Genomic DNA, 21,777 nt, shown 5'->3' with positions numbered 1-21,777 from the left:
TCCTCAATGCCTATGTCCCAGAGTAAAACATGTTTTATTGCTTCTTAATCATCTTCCTTTACCTCCAGATTAATCTTCTGAGAAAATCTAATTAATTTTCACGTATTAATGAACATCACTAAACACGTTTTTATCATCAAGATCATCACACACGAAAGTGAAGAAACCAAAATCTCGCAAAAGCAAGAACAACCTACCACGCAACCTACCATCAGAGGTCTTGAGCACCACAGTCTTACTGTACGGCCCCACTCCGATGCCATTGTAAGCCTTCACTCTGGCGTTGTAGGAGCTGTTGAAATGGAGTCCATCCACAGTACACACTGTCTCCTTCCCGACATACACCTCCTGAGGGCACACACAGATGTTAATTCAACCATTACAGATGCAGATTAAGTGCATGCACGTGCATATTCTCTGCTGCATGGACTCAAGAAGTCACGCACTTAAAATGAATGTTTATTGATGACATCTTCACACACACTACCCTGTAGCTTTACTCAGAGCCGAGCATGGATTATTAATAATCAAATATAAAAGACTTGTTACAGAAGTGACATTTGTATTCTGACTCTGTGTGTGTTTCTGTGAAGCACCGACCCTGTACTGTCCTCCGTTGCCATCGTCCAGCTCCAGGATGTAGCCCTCGATGGGGTTGCTAGGGGGCGCAATCACCCTCCAGGCCAGGGTGGCGCTGTTGTTCCTGGTGCAGCACTTCTCCAGCTGCAGGAGTGGAGCGGCCGGCACCGCGGGTCCGACCTCCACTGTGGGGAGGAGCAGATAGGTGAGACTTAAAGATTGTAAGCAGGGGATGGAGGACGAGAGGAGGGGAGGGGTGATAGGGTGGATGGATGAGGAGATGACAGACAGGGCGATGTCGTCAGCTGGTTGGTTGCCTTTTAACAGACTGAAGGGAGGGAAAGAGAAGCAATAATGTGGATCTACCAGGAGATAAATTAAACAGCCTTAAAGGTGATTGAGCTCCGGGTTCATTTACAGGGCAACAGCTGGGTGGAGGCTTTAAGTAGGCCATGTGAGGACACGATACCCCCTACTGAGGTGGCAGTGCAACTGGTCCAAAGGGTTTGACCGATAAAAGCTTTGAAGACGGCTGCATGGCGCTTCCAGAGGCAAATAATTCACTCTATTTGGCTTATTTCTTGGTAAAAACTTCCCCAAAGATCTTCAAAAGACAGTCTGATGAAATAGTTTAGAATTAAGTCAGGGCAGGATTCTCAGCTCAGGAAAAGGGAGGAACCAGCTTCACATCAAAAGGATTTTTCTAGTAAAAATACATATCTGTCTAATCCTTGTGCTAAGAGGCGGGGAGAAAACTGCACTCCAAAAGGAGCTCAAATAAACAAACAAACAACAAAGGGTAAAAATAACCACTGAACACACAATTGGAGATCTCAGACTCATGAAGTCTGCCTAATACCGCTTCTTTATTTGTTATCTGATCTTTCTCGGCCAGAAGAACAGGAGTGAAGACACAGAGGAGAGGCAGCAGTCAGGACGGAGGGAACAACAGTGCGGGAATTGATCTCATTTGGACATGTCAGTGTCAAGAAGTTAATTCAGTAATTTTCACAGCATTTGCAGCCAGAAGTACTTCTTCTAATTCTTCCACAACCAGGAGAAAGTAGAGATTATTTGTACCATAGTGTTCATGTCTTGAAACACCCCTTTTTAAAATGTCTTTAAAGAGAAGTAATGTGTTACTTTCATCATTTTGTGTATGCTGCCCTTCAAAATATATTTTGATTTTGTCTTTTGCATTATTACGATGCAGCATTAACTGTTGAAAAGGTGCAGAGGAGCATTGCATACCAGGTATCAGCATGGGAGACAGAAAAGTACTTCAGGCAACAAATGTCTGGAACTGAAACTTTGCATTCCAGTGAAGGCATCACTATTCTGCAGAGGTGCCAGACATTGGAGAGGAACTGGGAAACAGAAACCATGCAGAGGACAGAGACCAGGTAGACACTGTGGGACAAAAACACCAGTGAGTTTCCAACCCTGAAATGCCCGCGAGGGGCCATCAAGGCTGAGGGAACGAGGGAGGAGTGACAGAAATCAACTCAAGGAGGGAAAACAGAGGTTTACTGTGAAAAGTCTCTGAAATACCTCCTGGGCTCTCTGTCTCCATCTCAGCCTCACCACTGCCTGCTGCTGCCTGCATTTGAATCAATAACGGTTTCTCCTGCACATCTGGAAATATGACGTGGGTTTGGAAGTTTCAATACAAAAGCAGGTAAACAGAGGAAGTTTCAAAGCAGCTGGACCGGACAGGGAGTGGGAAAATGTCGATGTATTGCATTAGAGACATGATAAGAAGCAACTGAAGCAGTGAGGAGGATGCGCCGTCTCTACTTCTTCATATTGGAGCACCAAATACAAAAGTATTCATTTTTAATTTCTCAACATACTTTCTGAGTTGCATCAAAATTGGGAAGACATTTTTTTTTCAGCTGTTTGGCAAATTACCCTATGTTTTATGTGACAAAGTCAGTGCAGCAGGAATTTATTTGGAGGCAGGTTTGTAGTTGTCATTGAGAACAGTGAGGTCACGTCCTCAGCGTCCTAACTTATGATGAGTGAGAATAATTTCAGGCTACTTGTGAATCAGAACACCCCCGTCACTATGTTAATGCTCAGGATGTCAAAGACTGAAAAATCAAAGACTTGCAAACCAATGGTCTATCTTTAAGCTCTGTCGCTTTGTTCCCACTGATCAGTAAGTTGTGAAGGTTGTGATGGTGGCGAAACGTAGAGAATTGTTTCATGTCACAGGCCTTAAAGAACAAAGGAGGGACGACCAAAGCCTCTCGACTTCTTACAAGTGTATTGGATTCACTTGACAGAGGGAAATTAGAGAAGGTCTATTTTAAATGCACCTCAACCAGGGTAATTACCTGCAGATCTAGGTCCCGTTTCTTTTATTTACAGGCTTGAATTTGTCTCACTTTTGAGAAATGAGTAAGAGATGTGCAAAAAAATGTATATCTAAAATTCAACGGCTTTCCTTAAGTGGCTTGCATAAGGAACCACAAGGCATAATAAGCATATTTTAAACCTATTAGGAGTGAATAATTATTAAAATCACGTGGTAATATTATCATTCACTACACAGCATTAAACCAAATTTAATTTTCTGATTATGTGTTGATTGTACTGCCTTTTTAATGGATTTGCGATGATTTTCTTATTAATGAAGCATTATGGCTAATTAAGAAAACAAAATATTGCCCGTACTATGAAGTCTCAATGATTGATTGCAAAGAATATTTTCAATTATTTAGTATTTTAACAAGGTTGACTACCCATCTGCAAAGGAAATCGTCTGATCTTTACAGCCTCAGTGGAGCAGTATTACATTAAAGTATGCACACTGCTGATTACATATTTAATGTACATTAACAATACATCTGGGTAATCTCTGCAGCAAAATGAATGTAAAGGACGCTGTGTTTACTCATGCATGCCAACTGGTTGCTGGGTAGCAACAGCCAATGAATAGCCAATGAGGTAAGCACATTATTGTACATCCTGAAGAAACCTCAGAAGGAGAACAGCGAGAAAATGTTTATTCGTTATCCAATATTTCGCTTAGCGAGTTTATTTTTTCGCTTCAGGTCAAGGATGTTTGTGCATGACAAGATCATTTATTTATAGAGCCCATTCAAAGGGGCACTCTACTCATTTTACACATGAAGTTCAGTTTACTCCTAAACCTCCAAAACAGTGTATTAAAGTCATCTGTGAAGGAGGAAGGTTTTAAAAGACTGATAAACCCTGACAGTGTCATCAGACATGGGTGTTTACCAAGCACGATAGATCTAATGTTGCATAAACACAAGATCTGCAGAAAGGTAAGAACAGGAGGTTTTTTTAGTCTTAGGAGTGTTCAAGCATCATTCAAAAATGGTCACAGGCTTGTTATATTAAGAAAAAAAAGCCAATATTAGCTACTTTTGAGTTGTTGCTGTTTGTTAACTAGTGAAAAGCTAGTCTTCTCAAGCACAGAGACACTCTGCAGCGAAGAGCAGCTTTGGAACACTAGTGTAATCCGAGAAGAGCAACAGCCGGCTGGTCAGGAATGACTGTGACAGCAGAAGAAGTTGGTGTGTTTACAGGGGAAACTACAGGTAACAATCCCCTGTATTAGCACCGCTGTTGACAGTTTAACAAATCAACCACAATTAAACTACAAATAAGTTGCACATAATACGGCCTATGTCTGATGCCTCAGACCTAAGCCTAACTAAATGAGGATGTAACATCCAATAACCGAAGTGAGCCCCAGCATAGTCCCTCCCCCATCCCTTTGGTCTTTCTGTTCTTGCATAAAACCCAGTGAAACTACATGCAAACAAAGGTTATGTACCTGGTTTAAAATTAATCAAATTGAATGAAGGGCGACATTCTTAAACTCTGAGGAGCCACTGTCTGAACAACATGATTTTGATCCATAATGACCCAAATGAGTGGCATTGTGGGAAATGGAGGATCCAGTGTTTCTGGAGCTTGACCCCATACAAATCAACTATGAATCACTCTCAGCTATATTGAATTTAACGGTTCTTTTTTTAACTCAACCCTTGAGAGACCCCATCTTCATGAGTTCAATACTAAATCAATGGAGTTTTCCTTTAAACAACAAACGTTAACCACGACATCAAGCCTAGTAAAAAGGCAAATTGCAGAGAAACACATTAATCAATACAGAGTTCAGGTGACGCTGTAGTCATGACTCAAATTCAGTCCCAAAATAGGTCTTAAAACGGGATTAAAACCGTCAGTTGAAGGGCACATGTGTGTTTCTGTATGTTCACCTTTGCCCTGGCAGAAGTCCAGCATCAGGATGGTCTGCAGCAGCGAGTCAGTGTTGAGGGTGAGGTCAAATTCGGGGCCTACTTTTGGCTCCAGGGCCCCTTTCACCCATTGGTCCTGAGACGACGTGACCCGTTTTATCAGAGCATCAGAGATCTACACACACACACACACACACACACACACGCACACACACACACAAACACACAGAAAAATTAAAGTGTGTAGATATACCCATGTAGAAGAGGATAGAACACACTTGTACACATATGCTTGTAAGGCTGTGATACGATCCCTGCATACAGAGCAGCCTCCCTGTCCTGGGATCTGCTCCATTAGCCTGGCTTCATTACATTGTGTCTGACAAGTGAAATGAGGCAAGCATTAGTGCAGCTCAAATATTTAAGGCAAAGAATTAGACCCCTCGTCTGCTGGTAAGAGCTCCCCTGCCTGAGGAAAAGTAGAGTGGATACATTAAATTAACTCAACTGCAAAAAAACGGTGCTGCTGTCTTCTTTAAACACGAGGATTTGTAAATTCATCTTTGAGCATTACAGCGTAGATTGCTTCCACTTAAAACTATTTTCTACATATGTTCCTGAAGTCATATTTAGCACCAAATCCACCTCTGACTCCTTAAGAGCCTCCAGTTAAGATCGAGGCATTATTGACGATAAAAAAAAAAATCACAAAATCAATACGTTATGAAATATTCAGATGAAACGGAAGCAAGGAAAGTGTGTGTGTGTGTGTGTGTGTGTGTGTGTGTGTGTGTGTGTGTGTGTGTGTGTGTGTGTGTGTGTGTGTGTGTGTGTGTGTGTCTCAGGAGTGTTTTTGATATCTATTTCCTTTCTCTCTTTCACCTCACTGTCTTCCTCTTGCTGTCTCTGTCCAGGAAGAGAAATGATTCATAACCAGGCACACAGACACCAGACCTTCATCTCATATAATTCAATAGAAATCTAGACGGCCATTAATGCAGCTGAGGGGTTGGAGAAGTTTAAAAGACCAGCTGTTCTTTATGTTTTTACTTTCTGTGGGAAAAAAAGTTTACTTCCTTGTGTTTATTTGATATTAACCGTTGTGGAGCCAACACAGCACAACATTCTATTAATAGAAATAATGATAATTGCAAAAATGAAATAATCAAAATCAATATTGAAATCCAGTCTTCAGTGTTAACTCGATTTTACAAACAGGGCTCGCAAGACTCATATGTCTTATCTGATGTGCACATGGTGATAACTCTTTATTCACTCAGAATCACTCAGTTTCTCCTGATTGAACTTGTGCTTCGGTCAAAAAAGTGAAAGTTTTATAAGAGAAATAGTAATAGTTGAAATGCCAACATTTTGGTTGGGTGACTGGACAGCAAGTAGACTTACTTAGATACGAATAGGGAAATGCTCCACTAAAGTCCTGACCACGCATTCAACCGTGTTTTTTTCACTGCAGTCAGACAGAAATAATCTCATCATGTCGCCAGTTCAAAATCATGTCTAGTGATAGAAAATTGAAGTATCAGGTTGATAAAACAATGTTCTCTCCAAGCTATTCAAGACCAACATGAGGGTCACATTTTCTTGTCAGCAGGTGCACATGTCACGTTTGACCTTTCTAAGTTTGACCCGACACACACAGATCAATTAGTATTGATCAGCTGTCGGGTAACATGTCGGGTAAATTAAAAATAGATCAGTTGCAGTATTAGTAAAGCAAATCAAATGCATCCTGTGTCGGTGTGTGTGTTTGTGCATGAATGCAGGCTGTGTGTGTGTCTTGTTGTTATTCTCACATCAGCAGTGAAGTCTCCTCCTCTGACTCTGCTCTGTGTTTAGCTGTGCTGACATCAGAAACTTCAGAGGCTTCCCGCAATGCCGATAACTGCTTTTAAGCTCAAAGGAACTCAAAGGTTTTTCTGTTTTCTCCCTCCCTCCTTTCAACTTTGCAAATTTACATTTTCGGATGTAAATGCTGGAGGAAAAGTTGATTTTTTTTAATGTACAGTAAGACATCATGCTGTGTTTGCCTCATTATCTGTAAATTGAAGATTTCATTTAGTTTAAAAGAGGAGGGTGGTGTTTGTTTATCTTTCCACAGCTTTATTAGTAATTTCCCTGAAGAAACTAAAATCAAGAAAGGATTCTTTTTTTTTCATAGCGTAACAGCTCTTATGGCTGTTCCATGACAATCCATTACTGTTGTTATCATCATTTATAGATGATAAGCTGATAATGAAATCAACACAACAGAGGCTGCATGATATTACTTGCTTGAAAGATAAATTCATTATTGCTTTTACTTGCTTCAGGGGCATTGTTAATAATACATTTATTTAAAAAAAGTCCCAACCTTCTACTTTAATTAATATCCTTTAATTTGAAATTCTCATAGAAACTGAAGGAAAACATGGACACTTTTGAGTTGAGAACATTTTCTTGTGTTACACACAAACTGTTTGACCCATGGGACCATCTGATAAATGCACTGGCGCAAAACTGAACGTCCCCCTTTAATTATGCAAAGCTGACATTTTGGGGATACTTGCTTGTATAAAACTCCATGTTACCCTTTAAGAACTTGTGTTTCCAATAAAACGTTTTTACCAGATCAATAAAGTTTTGTACTCTCCGTACCTCCATGCAAAAGTGTTTTTCTTAGCCCAGTGGCTATGCGAGGAGGACCTTGGGGGACTTTCAGATGCCATGAAGTGAAGTCTCACAATCACACAACTTCACCTATGCACAAACGCACATACAGAGTGGGTAACGTACCTGCAGGAAACCACTGGGATCGTTCTCTTTGAGGACTTCCAGGCAGAACTCCATCATGCCGGTGGTCTGACGTAGTTTCATGGTGCAGTGGGTGATCTGGTCACGCACCACCTGATAAAGACACATCAGAGAAATCACGTGTTAAAGGGTCTCAGTGAAACTGTGTCGTGATGTAAGCCGATCCTTAGTTTCTGCTGGTGGACTGTATTTCTAAACTAACTTACTAAACTAACCACAAAGAAGTCCAGCAGCATTAAACAACTTCGTCCACAGGCTTGTTTTGACAGGGAAGGTCTCATTTTTATGGCTCATATCATAATCTGCTCACATATGGCCAACAAAGAAATGTAAATTGTTAAAAAAAAAAGTTGTTATCTGGAACTCAAAACTCAAAAATACAATTATTAAACCATTGAACCTGTATGTGACAACTTTGCTTGAGCGGAATTTAAGTGCGCAACAGACTTGTAGAGAATATAGCTGCTTTTTCAAGTCACATTCTCATAAAACAAGAAGTCTTCAAGGGGAACTGTGTTATCTTTAAACCTAGGCCTTGTCTTTTACATATATTAGTGTGTAAATGACCAATAGGTACTTGATCCAGTTGATTGTCTCAGGCGACAATGGGCTGCAACGGCAAAATAGGCTAGGTGGAGTAGAGTCCTCAACAGCACTTAGAAGCTGACAGGAGATTAAAGCTTGCCAGAGATTCAACATCACAACGACCGCTTCAAATGCTGCCTGTCCTCCTTTCTAAAAGGATTCTTTGCCCTTGCCGCTTCATGACAATTTTCATGTCAGTGTGACCAAGTGGAGTCAACAAAAATAAATAACCAGGTCCAAAGGAGGATAAAGTAGAGGACTCAGTATCCAGAGGGCAGATAGAGGTAAAAATGAAAAAATAATAATAAATAACAGAATGCAGACAAAACAAAATGTTGCTGAAGTTGTGACACAAACAAATACAGGCAGTTAACAGCATGAAGATTAAAAAAAAAAAAAAAACAGCTCTGACTGGCAGCTTGACTTCATCACTGGCACGCTTCCTCAGGCAGCATGTTGTTATATATACTGGGAGTGTAATTAGTGAATGGGGAGCAGGTGTGCAGATGAGCGTGGATCAGGTGATTGGAACTGGCTGAAACATCAGGTGAGTTAATGGCTGGCAGGAAAAACAGACAAGAAAAAGAGTGTTGGAATCAAAAGCACAGCTGTCAGAACGACCTGAGATGAGGTGAGAATTTAAGTTATCATCTGTAACTAGACAGGTGTGACTCGTCTCTCACTCTGTAGCTCTTTGAATCTCTCCTTTTTGTTTCTCTCACAAACACACACACACACACAGACAGCACATGCTATCTGCTGTCTGAACTCCGGCGGGAGGGAAATGAGATTTGGACGGGTGTCACATCCAGGCGTTCGAGGCTAATTGAAATCCAGCGAACTGTCTCCACCTTGATCGGCTTTTGTTTACATTTAATAACACCTGCAACACATTTCAACTGATCAGCGATCTTTAACTATCTCCTCAAAGTGCAACGTATACATGTGTCTGATATGTACTGAACATGTACATACGTTTATGTACTTAACAAATAAGTTTTCAGGGGTGAATTCAGAGATTAGACAGAAAACATCTTTTGATGTTGGCAAATCTGTGATAATTAATTACACCGTTAACCAATGGCCACCTAAATGATTAAGCGATTCAATTAGACAAAGTCTTGGAAATTAGTTTCCTCGTTTATTTGACAGTTAATGAGATCACAGTTAATTATTCACCTGTCAGCTGCTGTTTAAACTCAAATATGAGGAGCGTGAAGAGTCAACTGATAAAGGATCAAAACAATCTACTCTGTGTGTGTGTGTGTGTGTGTGTGTGTGTGTGTGTGTGTGTGTGTGTGTGTGTGTGTGTGTGTGTGTGTGTGTGTGTGTGTGTGTTTGACAATCTTTATTATTTTTTTATTGTGTCTCCAAGTGTATTTTTGATGCATTAAAGTATCAGTCAGAATCCTAATATTCCTATGTTTTGTGTTAAATTAATGAATATAGTTGTGTAAATCAGGCTTGTGTGAAAAACTATAAGGTAATAAAAATATATCCCAAAAATCTGCAGGATATATTCTCATATTAAAAGATAGATATATTTATACAGGGTTAGGGTTAGGGTTAGTAATTTGAGTAAATGTATCTTTTATCAACAGGGACACAGACAGAAGTAACAACACCGTCACCAGGCCCTAGTCCAAATAACAAAATGGCAGAATGGACCATAGTTGACCATTTTGTGACAACTGTGATAGTAGCTGGTTCACGTCTGTGCTCCTTCATTTCAATTAATTTAGTGGCAAGATCACGATAGCAAAATATGGATCCTACATCTCACCTGACCTCTTTCCAGCCAATCACGTTTGATTCTGCTTCTGATGAAGAACGTGATTTGCAAGCACGGCTGTCGTTCTCTTTCAACTGAATTGACTTGCAGTTGGAGCTTGAACTTTACCCCTCAGGTACGATGTGTCAAGTCAAGTTAGTTTTCATGCATTGAGTATGAACACCATTCCATTCGTACTGTCTATTAATTTAGGTTTGTACTAATAGGCTTATATAAATATTGTCAAACTGATTTATGGACCCATCTGTCCATGCATCGTAGCTACATCAGCTTTTGTCAAAAGTAATTTTAAATACATGTTCTATAAAATTACACATTTGACTCCAAACCATCTCCACTGATTTTCCCCCAAAATACAATAATTCCAGTCTCTGCTTATGATAGTTTTCCCATCTGGCAGTGCTGGATGGAGTTGACAGTGGTGACGGCTGACAACAAACACAGTTATGTGTAGAGTGCTTTCAGTAACGCTGTCTGTCATGTGTGGGAGGACTGGTGGAAACACCATGAACCTTGTTAAGCATCTAATCACAATACAGACTATCAAGAGTTTATACAGAAGTGGTGTGAAGAAGAAGAGAAGAAAGGAGCTGCTAGTGCGGGACAGATTTCAATTACTGAGTCCTTTGGCACTCGCAGGAATAATCACGGTACAGACGGAGAGAATGTAGCTGTCGGTCACATTTATCACTGTCGGCCACCCTGGGAAAGAGATTCATGTCTGTCTGGCTTCAGTTTGCATGTCAACAACTGGAGTTTCTGTATTCTTAAACCTAGCGGATGCTGTGTTATTAAGTGTATTATTCAGTTTTGTTACCATATAGTATCAGCACCAACCTAGATTTTACTAAAGAGAGAAAGACAATCAGTGGGATCGCACACCACTAGTGTCTGTATAAAAAAACATGGTTTAGAGCTGCTGTATGTCAACCAAAGATCATTAACTCCAGTTTTTGTGCATCTATCTATATGCCACCTCAACGCTACCATACAGCTGGAATTTCCCTATTATTTACCAAGAGATAATTAGCTTTTCAATTCAGGTTGGCAGAAGCCCGCTCTTATCTCCCGTGTAAACAACATGAAGTGTGAAGCGTGAAGCCTGAGCAAATCTCAGATTTATTTCAATTTCCTTCTGTCCCGCTGAGACGAGCCGTCAGCCTCCTCCCACGCTCTCCAGCAGGTCTGGTTGAAGGGATTTTTCAATATGCTCCACATGCATACGAAATGAATTTGAGGGTGCGAATACTGAAACATGTTAATGCAGGCCCAGATTTGAGATACCAGTCGCATTGCTGACGTGACTCACAGCCTCGTCTTCACACTCTGAACCACATTTCAGATCAGGGTAGCGCGGTGTTTTCTGTGGATTCTGTCTATTTTTGTTGGTTATTAAAGCGCAAGTACACGGTCTTTATGTTGGCAGAGAACCAGGATGAAGGGGTTTATATGCAGAATTAATTTGGGTGAAAAATAAATTACATACACACAAACACAAAGGCTCTTCATGCTCGTTACTGGGTTTTCTTTTTTTGTGTTGCTGTTGTCACTTTTGGATGCAGTATTGCTTTAAGTGTCATAATTAAATGTGGGATTCATGTTTCAGCCATCTGTGTTACGTAGACTTAAGAAATAATAGTGAAATGTAAAGAAATGACAAAAAACTGTCAGTTTTTACTTCAGTAACCGACTTTGGATGAACCTTAATCTCATTCATAGCAGGACTCAGACACACACTCATCTGTATGAGTAAGAGGGAAGTGAATATTAATCCATCAGCTGCTGGATTATGGCTAAGACTGCAGTGTCTGTGAGTGTGTTTCTGTGTCAACGTGTATCTTTGTGAGGACAAAGTTACAGAACTTTAGACGTTTTGAATCGTGGATATATTGAATAGTTTCACTGGATTTACAGGTGGAAATGGAAGAAATGATTATGCTTCTGTTGGTGCCCTGTCCACACATTCACGGGTAGTTTTTAAAACTTAGCCTTTTTCTATGCATTTTTGGCCTCATGTCAGATGTTTTAGGTCACTGAAAATGGACCATTTGGAAAACTCCTCCCAGGTTAAAAATATTAAGGAAGGGTTTTCTTCTTAAACCCCTTTTCCAAAAATAGCCATGAACAAAAGGCATTATACACCTTTTGTCATGTACGCACTATTACAATCTAAGACCTGCAAGTGGTCTCTGATTTAAATGGTAAGAAGCCATTTGCAGTGCTTCCTGCTACAACAATAAAAGGGTCAGACATCCAGGATCAGATGACTGAGGTGAGACCAAGTGTTGATGAAGGGGATCAGAGTCAGCAAATGCATTATATCAATAATGTAGTTACAAATGTGTGCATCTAGTACAAGTTAGTAGCTCAGAAGAGATTAGCAACACAACCCTATGACATACTGACACACACACACATATTCCCTATGTTACATTACTGTGTGCATTTCATTAGTCAGCCCTCCATATGTGATACTGAGCTATCTTCCAGTCTTCTTGACTACGGTGGCCCTGAGAACTCAACACACTGCAAATTCAAGGTGCACGATGCAGTTTTGGGGAAGAAATGCTAATCAGGAGGGAAACATCTGATTTTATTATGCCTACACAAACTAAATAAGCAAACTGTCTTGATTTTCATGACTGAATAAACTCAATAAACAATGTGACATTAATGGACAACATGAGTTCTTACTCTTTTACTGTGTTTATATGTGGAAGAGCCTGCCACGTTTCAGGCTTCTGGGGAACGTATTTTCCTCTGAGAACAGCTTGTTTGAGTTTGTATCATTACCTCATTAATATTGTAAATATTACAATTCACAGTTTCTCCAAAACTACATAGAGCCCCTTTAAGAAAACACACAAAATTAGATGAAACACAACAAATACATGTTTTCTCACTTTGCAGCATGTTATATAGATGCTGCACATGTGTTGCTGAAGGTGGTGTTTTCATTTGTTTGTGTTTCATCTATTTGCATGTGGATTCTTAAGTACTGTGCATTGAACACTCAGGGCCACCGCACTCAACACATCAGTCTTACACAGGTTGTACTATAGCAACAACAATAATGGATGACAGTTCAGCTGTGACACTGTAATAAAAAGTAATTATTGCAAAAAGTTTCTGTAATGGTTTTAGAATTTGTTACAAACAGCCAGATGCACTAACAGAAACTGACAGAACAAGTGTTTCAGCCTGTTCTTTAAAAGAGAAAACTAAAATATGTCGCTTTTATCGGATTAAGTTCCGGCTGTGGGGAATGTCATATACATCTGCCTTTCTTGGTGTAGAAAGTCTTTGATTTTATCTTTTTATTTTTGGGGTTTGTTTCTGTTCACAGCGGTATCTACAGTAACAGATAAAAAAGCTTGGAAGTGCTTCGGGTGGAAAAAAAGGAAAGTGTGAAGGTGAGTTCACAATCAGAAACTCTGAGGATTTACTGAAATAGATCGTCTTTTAAAGCTTGAACCTTTAACTTCCACTTTTGAATAAAAAAGACTTGTGTTTTCTTGGAAGTGTGGTTACGTAACAAACCACAAAAATGTATTTTTTTCTGAGTTGTTGACTGCGTGAAGTGCAAAAACAGCAACTAATGTGTGAAGATTGCTGGTTTACATCAAACATACAGCGCATGGCATCCATTTTTTCAGCCATTTAAATATAACCTGATAGTATTGTGAGAAATAACGATGTAGTTCAGAAGTTTAAGAGGAATAAAAAAGATGTTGTGACAGGTAGTACACACATCCAGTCAAAAAGAAAAACACAGCAGCACTGACACACGCTGATCTGACTTCTCATTGAACTGTAACAGCAGCATCCCATGACACTGCGGAGCACCATTAAACCATGCATTCATAAATCAGGTCTTGAGAAGGTCATACATGATTTAATATCATTGCATCTTCATTATGGTAATTCATTGTACTCAGACTTAAGCCCAGAAAACAAACTCAAGCTATCAGTTGGTACAAAACACAGCTTAATTCATTTCCATTCTGTTCTGGGCAGTTTTAGAAAAGAGCTTAGGACTTAGAACTATGTTCTGCTACAAACCAGAGTCAGTCTCAGATCCTCTGGCAGGGGTCTGCTGGCTGTTTCTTATTCCTGGATCAAGACCTAATGTAATCAGTCTTTGTAGTCAGCTCTGGAACTGTACTTATGTTAATATCGACCTTAAGGTTTGCAGAATCAGTTATGTCTTTTAAATCACATCTTAAAATGCATCTTCTTCTAAAAAGCAGGCTTTACATTTACTGTGTTCTACAACTGTTTACTATTCTAACCTTAGTTATGAGTTTTTCACCTGTAAATAAATACTTAAAAGGGACAGTTCATCCCAAAATAAAAAGATACATATTTTCCTTGTATCTGTTGTTACTCTTCTTTTTTCTTTTTTTCTTTTTCTTTTTTTTTGCCATGTTTTGGAGGTACTGGCCATAGAGATGTCTGCCTTCTGTGTAATATAAGGGAACAAAATGGGACTCAGCTTGTGACACTTAAGGCTCAAACAAAAGAAACATTTGAAAAACTAAGTAAACTAAGTAATGTTTCTGTGCAGAAATCCTGACCAGGTCACTTAAGGTAATCCAGATATCTTGTTGTGAGCTGTTCTATGTAGGAACTATTATTTTCCTCTGTATCACAGCGCAGAAGCAGGCATGAAATTAGTGATGGATGAGAGACAAGCTAATTAAGGCAGCTAACATCGCAGGTCAGCCGAGGGAGCTTACATCCTGTGCTGTCACGAGCCTATCGTCCATGAGTACGTGCAAAGTATTTAAAAGGAAGATAGTTCCTGCATCAAACTGCTCACAACATGGTCTGTGGATCATCTCGGGCTATGGTTTCTGTAAAGAGATGTTCCAATGAATATATTTTTAGCACTGAACACCACAAGATGAGTGGCATCTAGTTACATTGTATTGGAGAGAAGGCAGACCAGTATCTTCAAAACTCTGCAACTCGCAGCAGAACTATCTGGATACTTAGTACAACAGGTAAGAAAGAACATTTGTATTTTTGATTTTAGGTAAACTCTCCCTTTCATGTTGTTTTTAAAGCTTCTACTTAAATCCCTTTTTTATGATAAATGCAGGTTATTACATCCTTGTTTTGCTCCATTTTGTTTTTTATCAATTGTCCACTTATGCTGCCTGTCAAATCTTTTCTTAGTAATCCTATCCAATGCAGGATGTTGTACACAGCAGCATCTTAGGCTGCTTTGGCTGACAAATTTTGGTTTCAAGCCGAAGCATTTAAGCCTTTGCTTGTCTTTTTCCTTTTGTCTCCACATGAAAAGGAGCCTGTAATTTCATCTGTAGGAGATAAACAGCGTCCTGAATGTTTATTCATGTCAAAATGCGCTCTAGTTTATCAGCTATCTACGAGCCGCTATTCTTCTGTTGTTCCACCTCCGTTGCAGCCTACAGCTCGTTGTCCTCTGGCTACATCTCAATCCCCAGCCTGCAGATAATGACAACAGCTGTCCTTGGGGCTTCCGTCCAAATGCCCCCCACCCCTCCTCCACCAGCCAGACGGTCAGTCGGTCGGTGGGCACGTTGAGGCCGGGCAGGCGTCCATGTGCCTTAGGACAACCCCAGTGGTGGATTTACAAAGGAGAATAAAAAGAAACTGCCTTATAGAAAATTATAAGTTGAGGATCTAAGACCTTTTCCAGGTATTAAAAGCCTGAAAGCATATTCTTCTAATCTGCTTTTCACTATAATACATAGGTGGCTGAGAGAGATTTTCGTATTTTGGTTTTGTCTGTTTTGGTCTCATTGACAAGAGTTATCAGATATTCAACAGCATAAACCCAAATCTGATGACAGTTGTCGGTCAAAGTCAGAGTTTGCAGGGATGTTTATTTCTATTTCTTGTCTGACAGAAACAAAATAAAACTTGACAAAACCTTCCTGATTCATCTTTCTACCATTCCAACTATCACCAGCTCCACTCCCAATAATTTCACATCTAACTCAGGGCATCAAGAGGTTATTTCAACCAAACTAGAGTCGGTGATAGTTGGAATGATGGAAATGGGGACCAAGATGGTTTTGTTTGCTTTCAAATGATCTGCTCGGTAAAATGACAGTTCCTGTCAATGGAGTTCTGAACAGAGTGTCCCGGTTAAACAAAAAGGATACTACTTATTAACAAAAAAGTGTATGTTCTTCACGGATCCTTTCTGTAATGTTGTCAGACACTTAGAATAACAATCTGAGCCTGTCCTGTCAACAAGGAGCACATACTTTTGCAGCCAGTTGTGTGGCTGCAGAGAGTCTTGCTCAGTATGGACCAATTTGTGTTGCTGCCCCCAGCTGTTGTCACTATTAGTTAATTCAACACAGAAACACGAGGTCAGACAGTCTCACCTTTAGCTTGTACTCCTTCTCCTTGGTGACCTTGGTCAGCAGTTTGGCTTTCTGTCTGGTGAGCGCCTCGATCAGAGAGTCACACTGAGCCACGAGGCAAGCTTCAAACTCCACACCGTTCTCCTGAAGCAGCACACACAAACGCACAGTCAGATCACACAAACATCTCAAGACATGTAAAAAGTGAGAATAGTCTAAACTATCAGTGAAAAACAATTGATTGTCATAAAACTAATTGTCAGCTACGGTTCCAGCTTCTTCTGCTTGCTGATTTTCCTTTTAATTATTGCAATCATTTTGAAGCCAACCATTTTGACTGCAGGTTGGAAAACACAAGAATTGTAAAGGTGTCACTTTTGGCTGAAGATAATTGTCTACTCTTAATACATTAAAAGTACATTACTCGTGTTTTATTTTCAAAGTTACAAGCATGTTTTAATGCAGGGGTTGACATGGAGTATTTTCACTGTGTGTAATTAATGCTTATACTTGAATAAAGGATCTGGATACTTCCTCATTTTCATAACGGTGACTAAAATAGATCTGTTGTTGTATTGTGCTTCACTTAGCAGCAAAGAGCTGCTTTGTGTTTGTTAGTCTGACACCCAGTGTTCAACAGACTGCAGACACAAACAATTCATACATCACATTCACCATCTGTTTGAACACCTGCCTCTTTCCCTCCAGACATGAATCCATATCCATATAGCATAAAATGACAGTAAACATACACTGACAAATATAATATAATCAAAAGTGCTTAAATTCAGTTGGCTGTTATTTTTTCGTGGAGAGTGTGGGCCTTCACTGAGAACAATCACAATAAGACACAAAGAAAGACCCTGAGTTTGATGATATTGAAATCATTTGTCTGCTCACATTTCACAAGATGTTTTCAAAACATTTTCTTTTTTAGGGAACAAATTAAAAAAAAATAATATGTAACATTTTTGATTTCCATGTGGTTCACTGTTGTGTAAATGATCATATGTCTGTTTCAACTAACCATTGAACTGGTCACAGCAGTATCCCCAACTCCCTTAAAAATGGCACGATTTTAAGAGTTGTTGCATGAGAGGACACTTGACAAACTTTGTGACGGCAAATTCTGAAATTCGTGGTGCCTTCTTGTAAATAAGCAACTAAATACAATAGATTTTTTTCTTTCCCTGTATAAAAGTGTCTGTCAGGGCATCGCTGTAACACCCTGTCTGCTTCTGTGTCTAAAGTGGAATCAAACCTCCCAACAGCTGGAAAATAATATATTGATGCTTAACACATCACATTCTACAAATGCAGTAAACAGTGACTAATGTAGGCCCTTTTTTTGTTGTCTATGGAAAAAAGTCACCAGACTCCCTTAAAAAACACTACATTTCAAGACTTGAGACGCTGTCTACAACACATTCCTAACTACTTGTGGGCCTACTTGTTATGCATGAACATATCTTTCTTTCTTCAAAAGAACGTATCTGTTTGTTCCAGTGATGTAGGTGTGTATTTGCATGTGGAGCGAGGGGAGATCTGATCACGAGTGGTCACTTGAGACGCATCCTGAGACGACTTTCATGCCAAGTGTGAACGGACGGGCTTGAAGCTGTCCACTTGTGATCAGATCACGCAGGACAGATATTAAAACCAAATGTGAAATGCCTCAGAGTCTGCAAGGGAGGAGGTTTGGGTGGATGGATGGATTTAAAAACACTAAACTTCAACATCGATGACCCCTCTTTCATTTTTTTTTTTGTACTATTTTTTTGGCCTTTATTGATAGAAGAGGCTCAAGATATGACAGGAAACAGGATTAGAGAGGGGGGAAGTGACACACAGCAAATAGTCCCCTGGCCGGGATTTGAACCCGGGGCCACTGCAGCGAGGACAAAGCCTCTGCACATGGGACACCCGCTCTACCAATTGACCTATACAGCACCCCTTTCATTTCCTATTTGAAACTGTTAATTCATTTGGAGGGCTTGTTGCTACTGTAGGTCTCATTGTACAGTAATAGGCAGTTAATGAAGGATCCACAGGAGTATTTCATCTCTGCTTAGAGCCCACATGATGAAGAGATGAGATCCTAGTTAAAAGTGATTTTCCAATTGAGCCTCCTCTGCCGAGTTACCCACAGATTCATAAAGAGGATGAGAGCTGGAGTTCTATATCCTCACTCCCACAATTTTCTCTCTCTTCATAAGCTCAAGCACTCTCTCTCTCTCTCTCTCTCTCTCTCTCTCTCTCTCTCTCTCTCTCTCTCTCTCTCTGCTCTCTGGCTCCCAGACAGAGCAAAGTAGTGCAAAGAGTAGGTTTTTCTTTTTTCTTTTTTTCACTTAAATGCAATCCTCTTCATTTTGCAATAAGACTCTTAATGCCTGCTCATAGTGCCAGTGCAGACAGTCTGTGTACGTGTGTGCATGACTGGCAGATGCTGCGGCAGAGATCAGCTGCACTGCGATGCTGTCCACAGGCAAAACACACACACACACACACACACACACACGGATATATATACACACACACTCCACACGTTTGGCTGATATGGTGTGTTTTAGGTTAGCAAGTCAGTGGATTTACCGCCCTGCTGCTGTCTGACGGAGTCCAAATGTTTGTCTGTGACTGATTTATTTGGAGCTCATAGCCCATTAGCAGCCGGTCCCCCACAGCTAAATCTATTTAGTCTGGAAAAACAAGAGTGCTGATGTAAATTATGTAAAGACCTTTAGACATGGAGGGACCTGATCAGACACGGACATGGGCTCTGGAACAATCTTACACAGCCAGGCCTTCCTAGAGATCCTGAGACCAGAGGAATCCTGAGGCAGCCACATGATTGGCTGCAAGTTTTAAAACACCCACGTTCAGAAAAGACACCTCTGGTCTGAGAAAAATCGAGAGGTCGCTAAACATTGGGTTACAAAATATATACTATATGTAACTATACTACACAGTCTGTAATATACACTATATTACCAAAAGTATTCGCTCACCCATTCAAATGATCAGAATCAGGTGTTCTAATCACTTGGCCTGGCCCCAGGTGTATAAATTCAAGCACTCAGGCATGCAGACTGTGAAACAAGACATTTGTGAAAGAATGGGCCGCTCTCAGGAGCTCAGTGAATTCCAGCGTGGAACTGTCATAGGATGCCACTTGTGCAACAAATCCAGTCGTGAAATTTCCTCGCTCCTAAATATTCCACAGTCAACTGTCAGCTCTATTATAACAAAATGGAAGCGTTTGGGAACAACAGCAACTCAGCCACGAAGTGGTAGGCCACGTAAAGTGACGGAGAGGGGTCAGCGGATGCTGAAGCGCATAGTGCAAAGAGGTCGCCGACTTTCTGCACAGTCAATTGCTAGAGAGCTACAAACTTCATGTGACCTTCAGATTAGCCCAAGTACAGTACGCAGAGAGCTTCATGGAATGGGTTTCCATGGCCGAGTAGCTGCAGCCAAGCCACACATCACCAAGTGCAATGCAAGGCGTCGGATGCAATGGTGTAAAGCACGCCGTCACTGGCCTCTAGAGCAGTGGAGACGCGTTCTCTGGAGTGATGAATCACGCTTTTCCATCTGGCAATCTGATGGACGAGTCTGGGTTTGGAGGTTGCCAGGAGAACGGTACATTTCAGATTGCATTGTGCCAACTGTGAAATTTGGTGGAGGAGGAATTATGGTATGGGGTTGTTTTTCAGGAGCTGGGCTTGGCCCCTTAGTTCCAGTGAAAGGAACATTGAATGCTTCAGGATACCAAAACATTTTGGACAATTCCATGCTCCCAACCTTGTGGGAACAGTTTGGAGCGGGCCCCTTCCTCTTCCAACATGACTGTGCACCAGTGCACAAAGCAAGGTCCATAAAGACGTGGATGACAGAGTCTGGTGTGGATGAACTTGACTGGCCTGCACAGAGTCCTGACCTGAACCCGATAGAACACCTTTGGGATGAATTAGAGCGGAGACTGAGAGCCGGGCCTTCTCGACCAACATCAGTGTGTGACCTCACCAATGCGCTTTTGGAAGAATGGTCAAAAATTCCTATAAACACTCTCCTCAACCTTGTGGACAGTCTTCCCAGAAGAGTTGAAGCTGTAATAGCTGCAAAAGGTGGACCGACATCATATTGAATTCTATGAGTTAGGAATGGGATGGCACTTCAGTTCATAGAATGAGTAAAGGCAGGTGAGCGAATACTTTTGGTAATATAGTGTATGTTACAGTGTGCTGTCATAGTTAATGTACAAGAAATTCACATGTTTATATAGAAACAGGAAATGCTTCCAAGATCCTTCTAAGCTATTTACCACACACTGATATTTAGCTTTTGTTCCAGCTGTGTGTGTTGCCTCTTCTGTCTACAGGGGTGGGAAGTAACTACGTGCATTTACTGGAGTACTCTACTGTAATCTACAATTGCGAGGTGCTTTTACTTTACTTAAGTACTTAAAACCTAATGTTACTCAGTGTTGCACTGTTAGCTTTACTTGTCACTTTACATCATATTCATCTGACAGCTGGAGTAGTTAGTGGAGAAGATACTCACTCAAACATATTATTCACTTACTAATCATCACACTATCCAACTCCATATATAGTGCTAATGGATTACAGCACCAGTGATGATATTGCAATAACTTTCTATGATAAAGATGCCACATTTATTTGATACATTTAGTTACTGGTCACTTTGCAGATTCAGATTATTCAGTGTTTATAGGCTATCTGTTGTCACTTAATACCAATCAGATAGTGTAGTGGGCAGATGTTGCATCGGAGCCAAAATAGCACATTTTTAAATTTGTTTATTTTATTATCAATCTGACAGATCGCAGATACCGATAATCAGTCTACCCCTATGACCAAACCAATAGTCTTCGTGACAGCAGCAGAAACAATAATAGCCCTTGGAAATGCTAGAGGGAGGTATATATTCCACTTGAATTCAAATCTTGAATGACAGACATCAACTCATACCAGACAATTTTTACATCTACTTTTATTTGAGTTAATGACTTGAGTGCTTCTTCCACCACTGCACACAACAGAATCAAAACCTGCTTCGAATGACTCTAGTTTTGAACTGGGTCACAGCTAAGTGTAATTTTATTGGGTTAAAGTATTATAAAAAAAATCCATCGAGCCAACTTTTGTGCTTCAGTATCCTGAAAAAAGCAGATGTCTGCCAAAGCCGGATAATCTTCAGGTTTATGATAGGCTGCATCCATCAGTTTTATGTTGTAGCTGCAATGCATTCTGGGCGACTCAGGTCAATGTTAGTGAGGAAACTGGTATCTGCATCTTCTACCACAGATTTCTCTCAGTATACGCAGGGTTAGTCACTGATGGTGTGATTACAGAAACACTTCATCCTGTCAAACTTAAAACTAAGGTGT

General features: G+C 40.4%; 1 protein-coding gene across 4 annotated transcripts in view; it reads right to left on the bottom strand.

The window, feature by feature from the left end:
- The window catches only part of LOC119012294 (E3 ubiquitin-protein ligase TRIM9), a 57,328-nt gene that overhangs the window by 11,472 nt on the left and 24,079 nt on the right, over window positions 1–21,777 (bottom strand). Inside the window, exons 3-8 of one of the 4 annotated variants that reach the window (XM_037085956.1) lie at window positions 16,389–16,511; window positions 7,611–7,721; window positions 4,839–4,992; window positions 2,131–2,214; window positions 601–764; window positions 198–348 (exon numbers count right to left, since the gene is read on the bottom strand). In XM_037085956.1, coding sequence (XP_036941851.1) covers window positions 198–348; window positions 601–764; window positions 2,131–2,214; window positions 4,839–4,992; window positions 7,611–7,721; window positions 16,389–16,511 — 787 coding nt within the window. The remainder of the gene's footprint in view (window positions 1–197; window positions 349–600; window positions 765–2,130; window positions 2,215–4,838; window positions 4,993–7,610; window positions 7,722–16,388; window positions 16,512–21,777) is intronic. The other 3 variants (XM_037085957.1, XM_037085959.1, XM_037085960.1) reach the window with 3 other exon arrangements.

This window comes from Acanthopagrus latus, chromosome 22, assembly GCF_904848185.1.
Source record: "Acanthopagrus latus isolate v.2019 chromosome 22, fAcaLat1.1, whole genome shotgun sequence".
NCBI lineage: Eukaryota > Metazoa > Chordata > Actinopteri > Spariformes > Sparidae > Acanthopagrus > Acanthopagrus latus.
The sequence above is the reverse complement of the archived record's forward strand: the minus strand, read 5'-3'. Positions and strand labels throughout refer to the sequence as shown.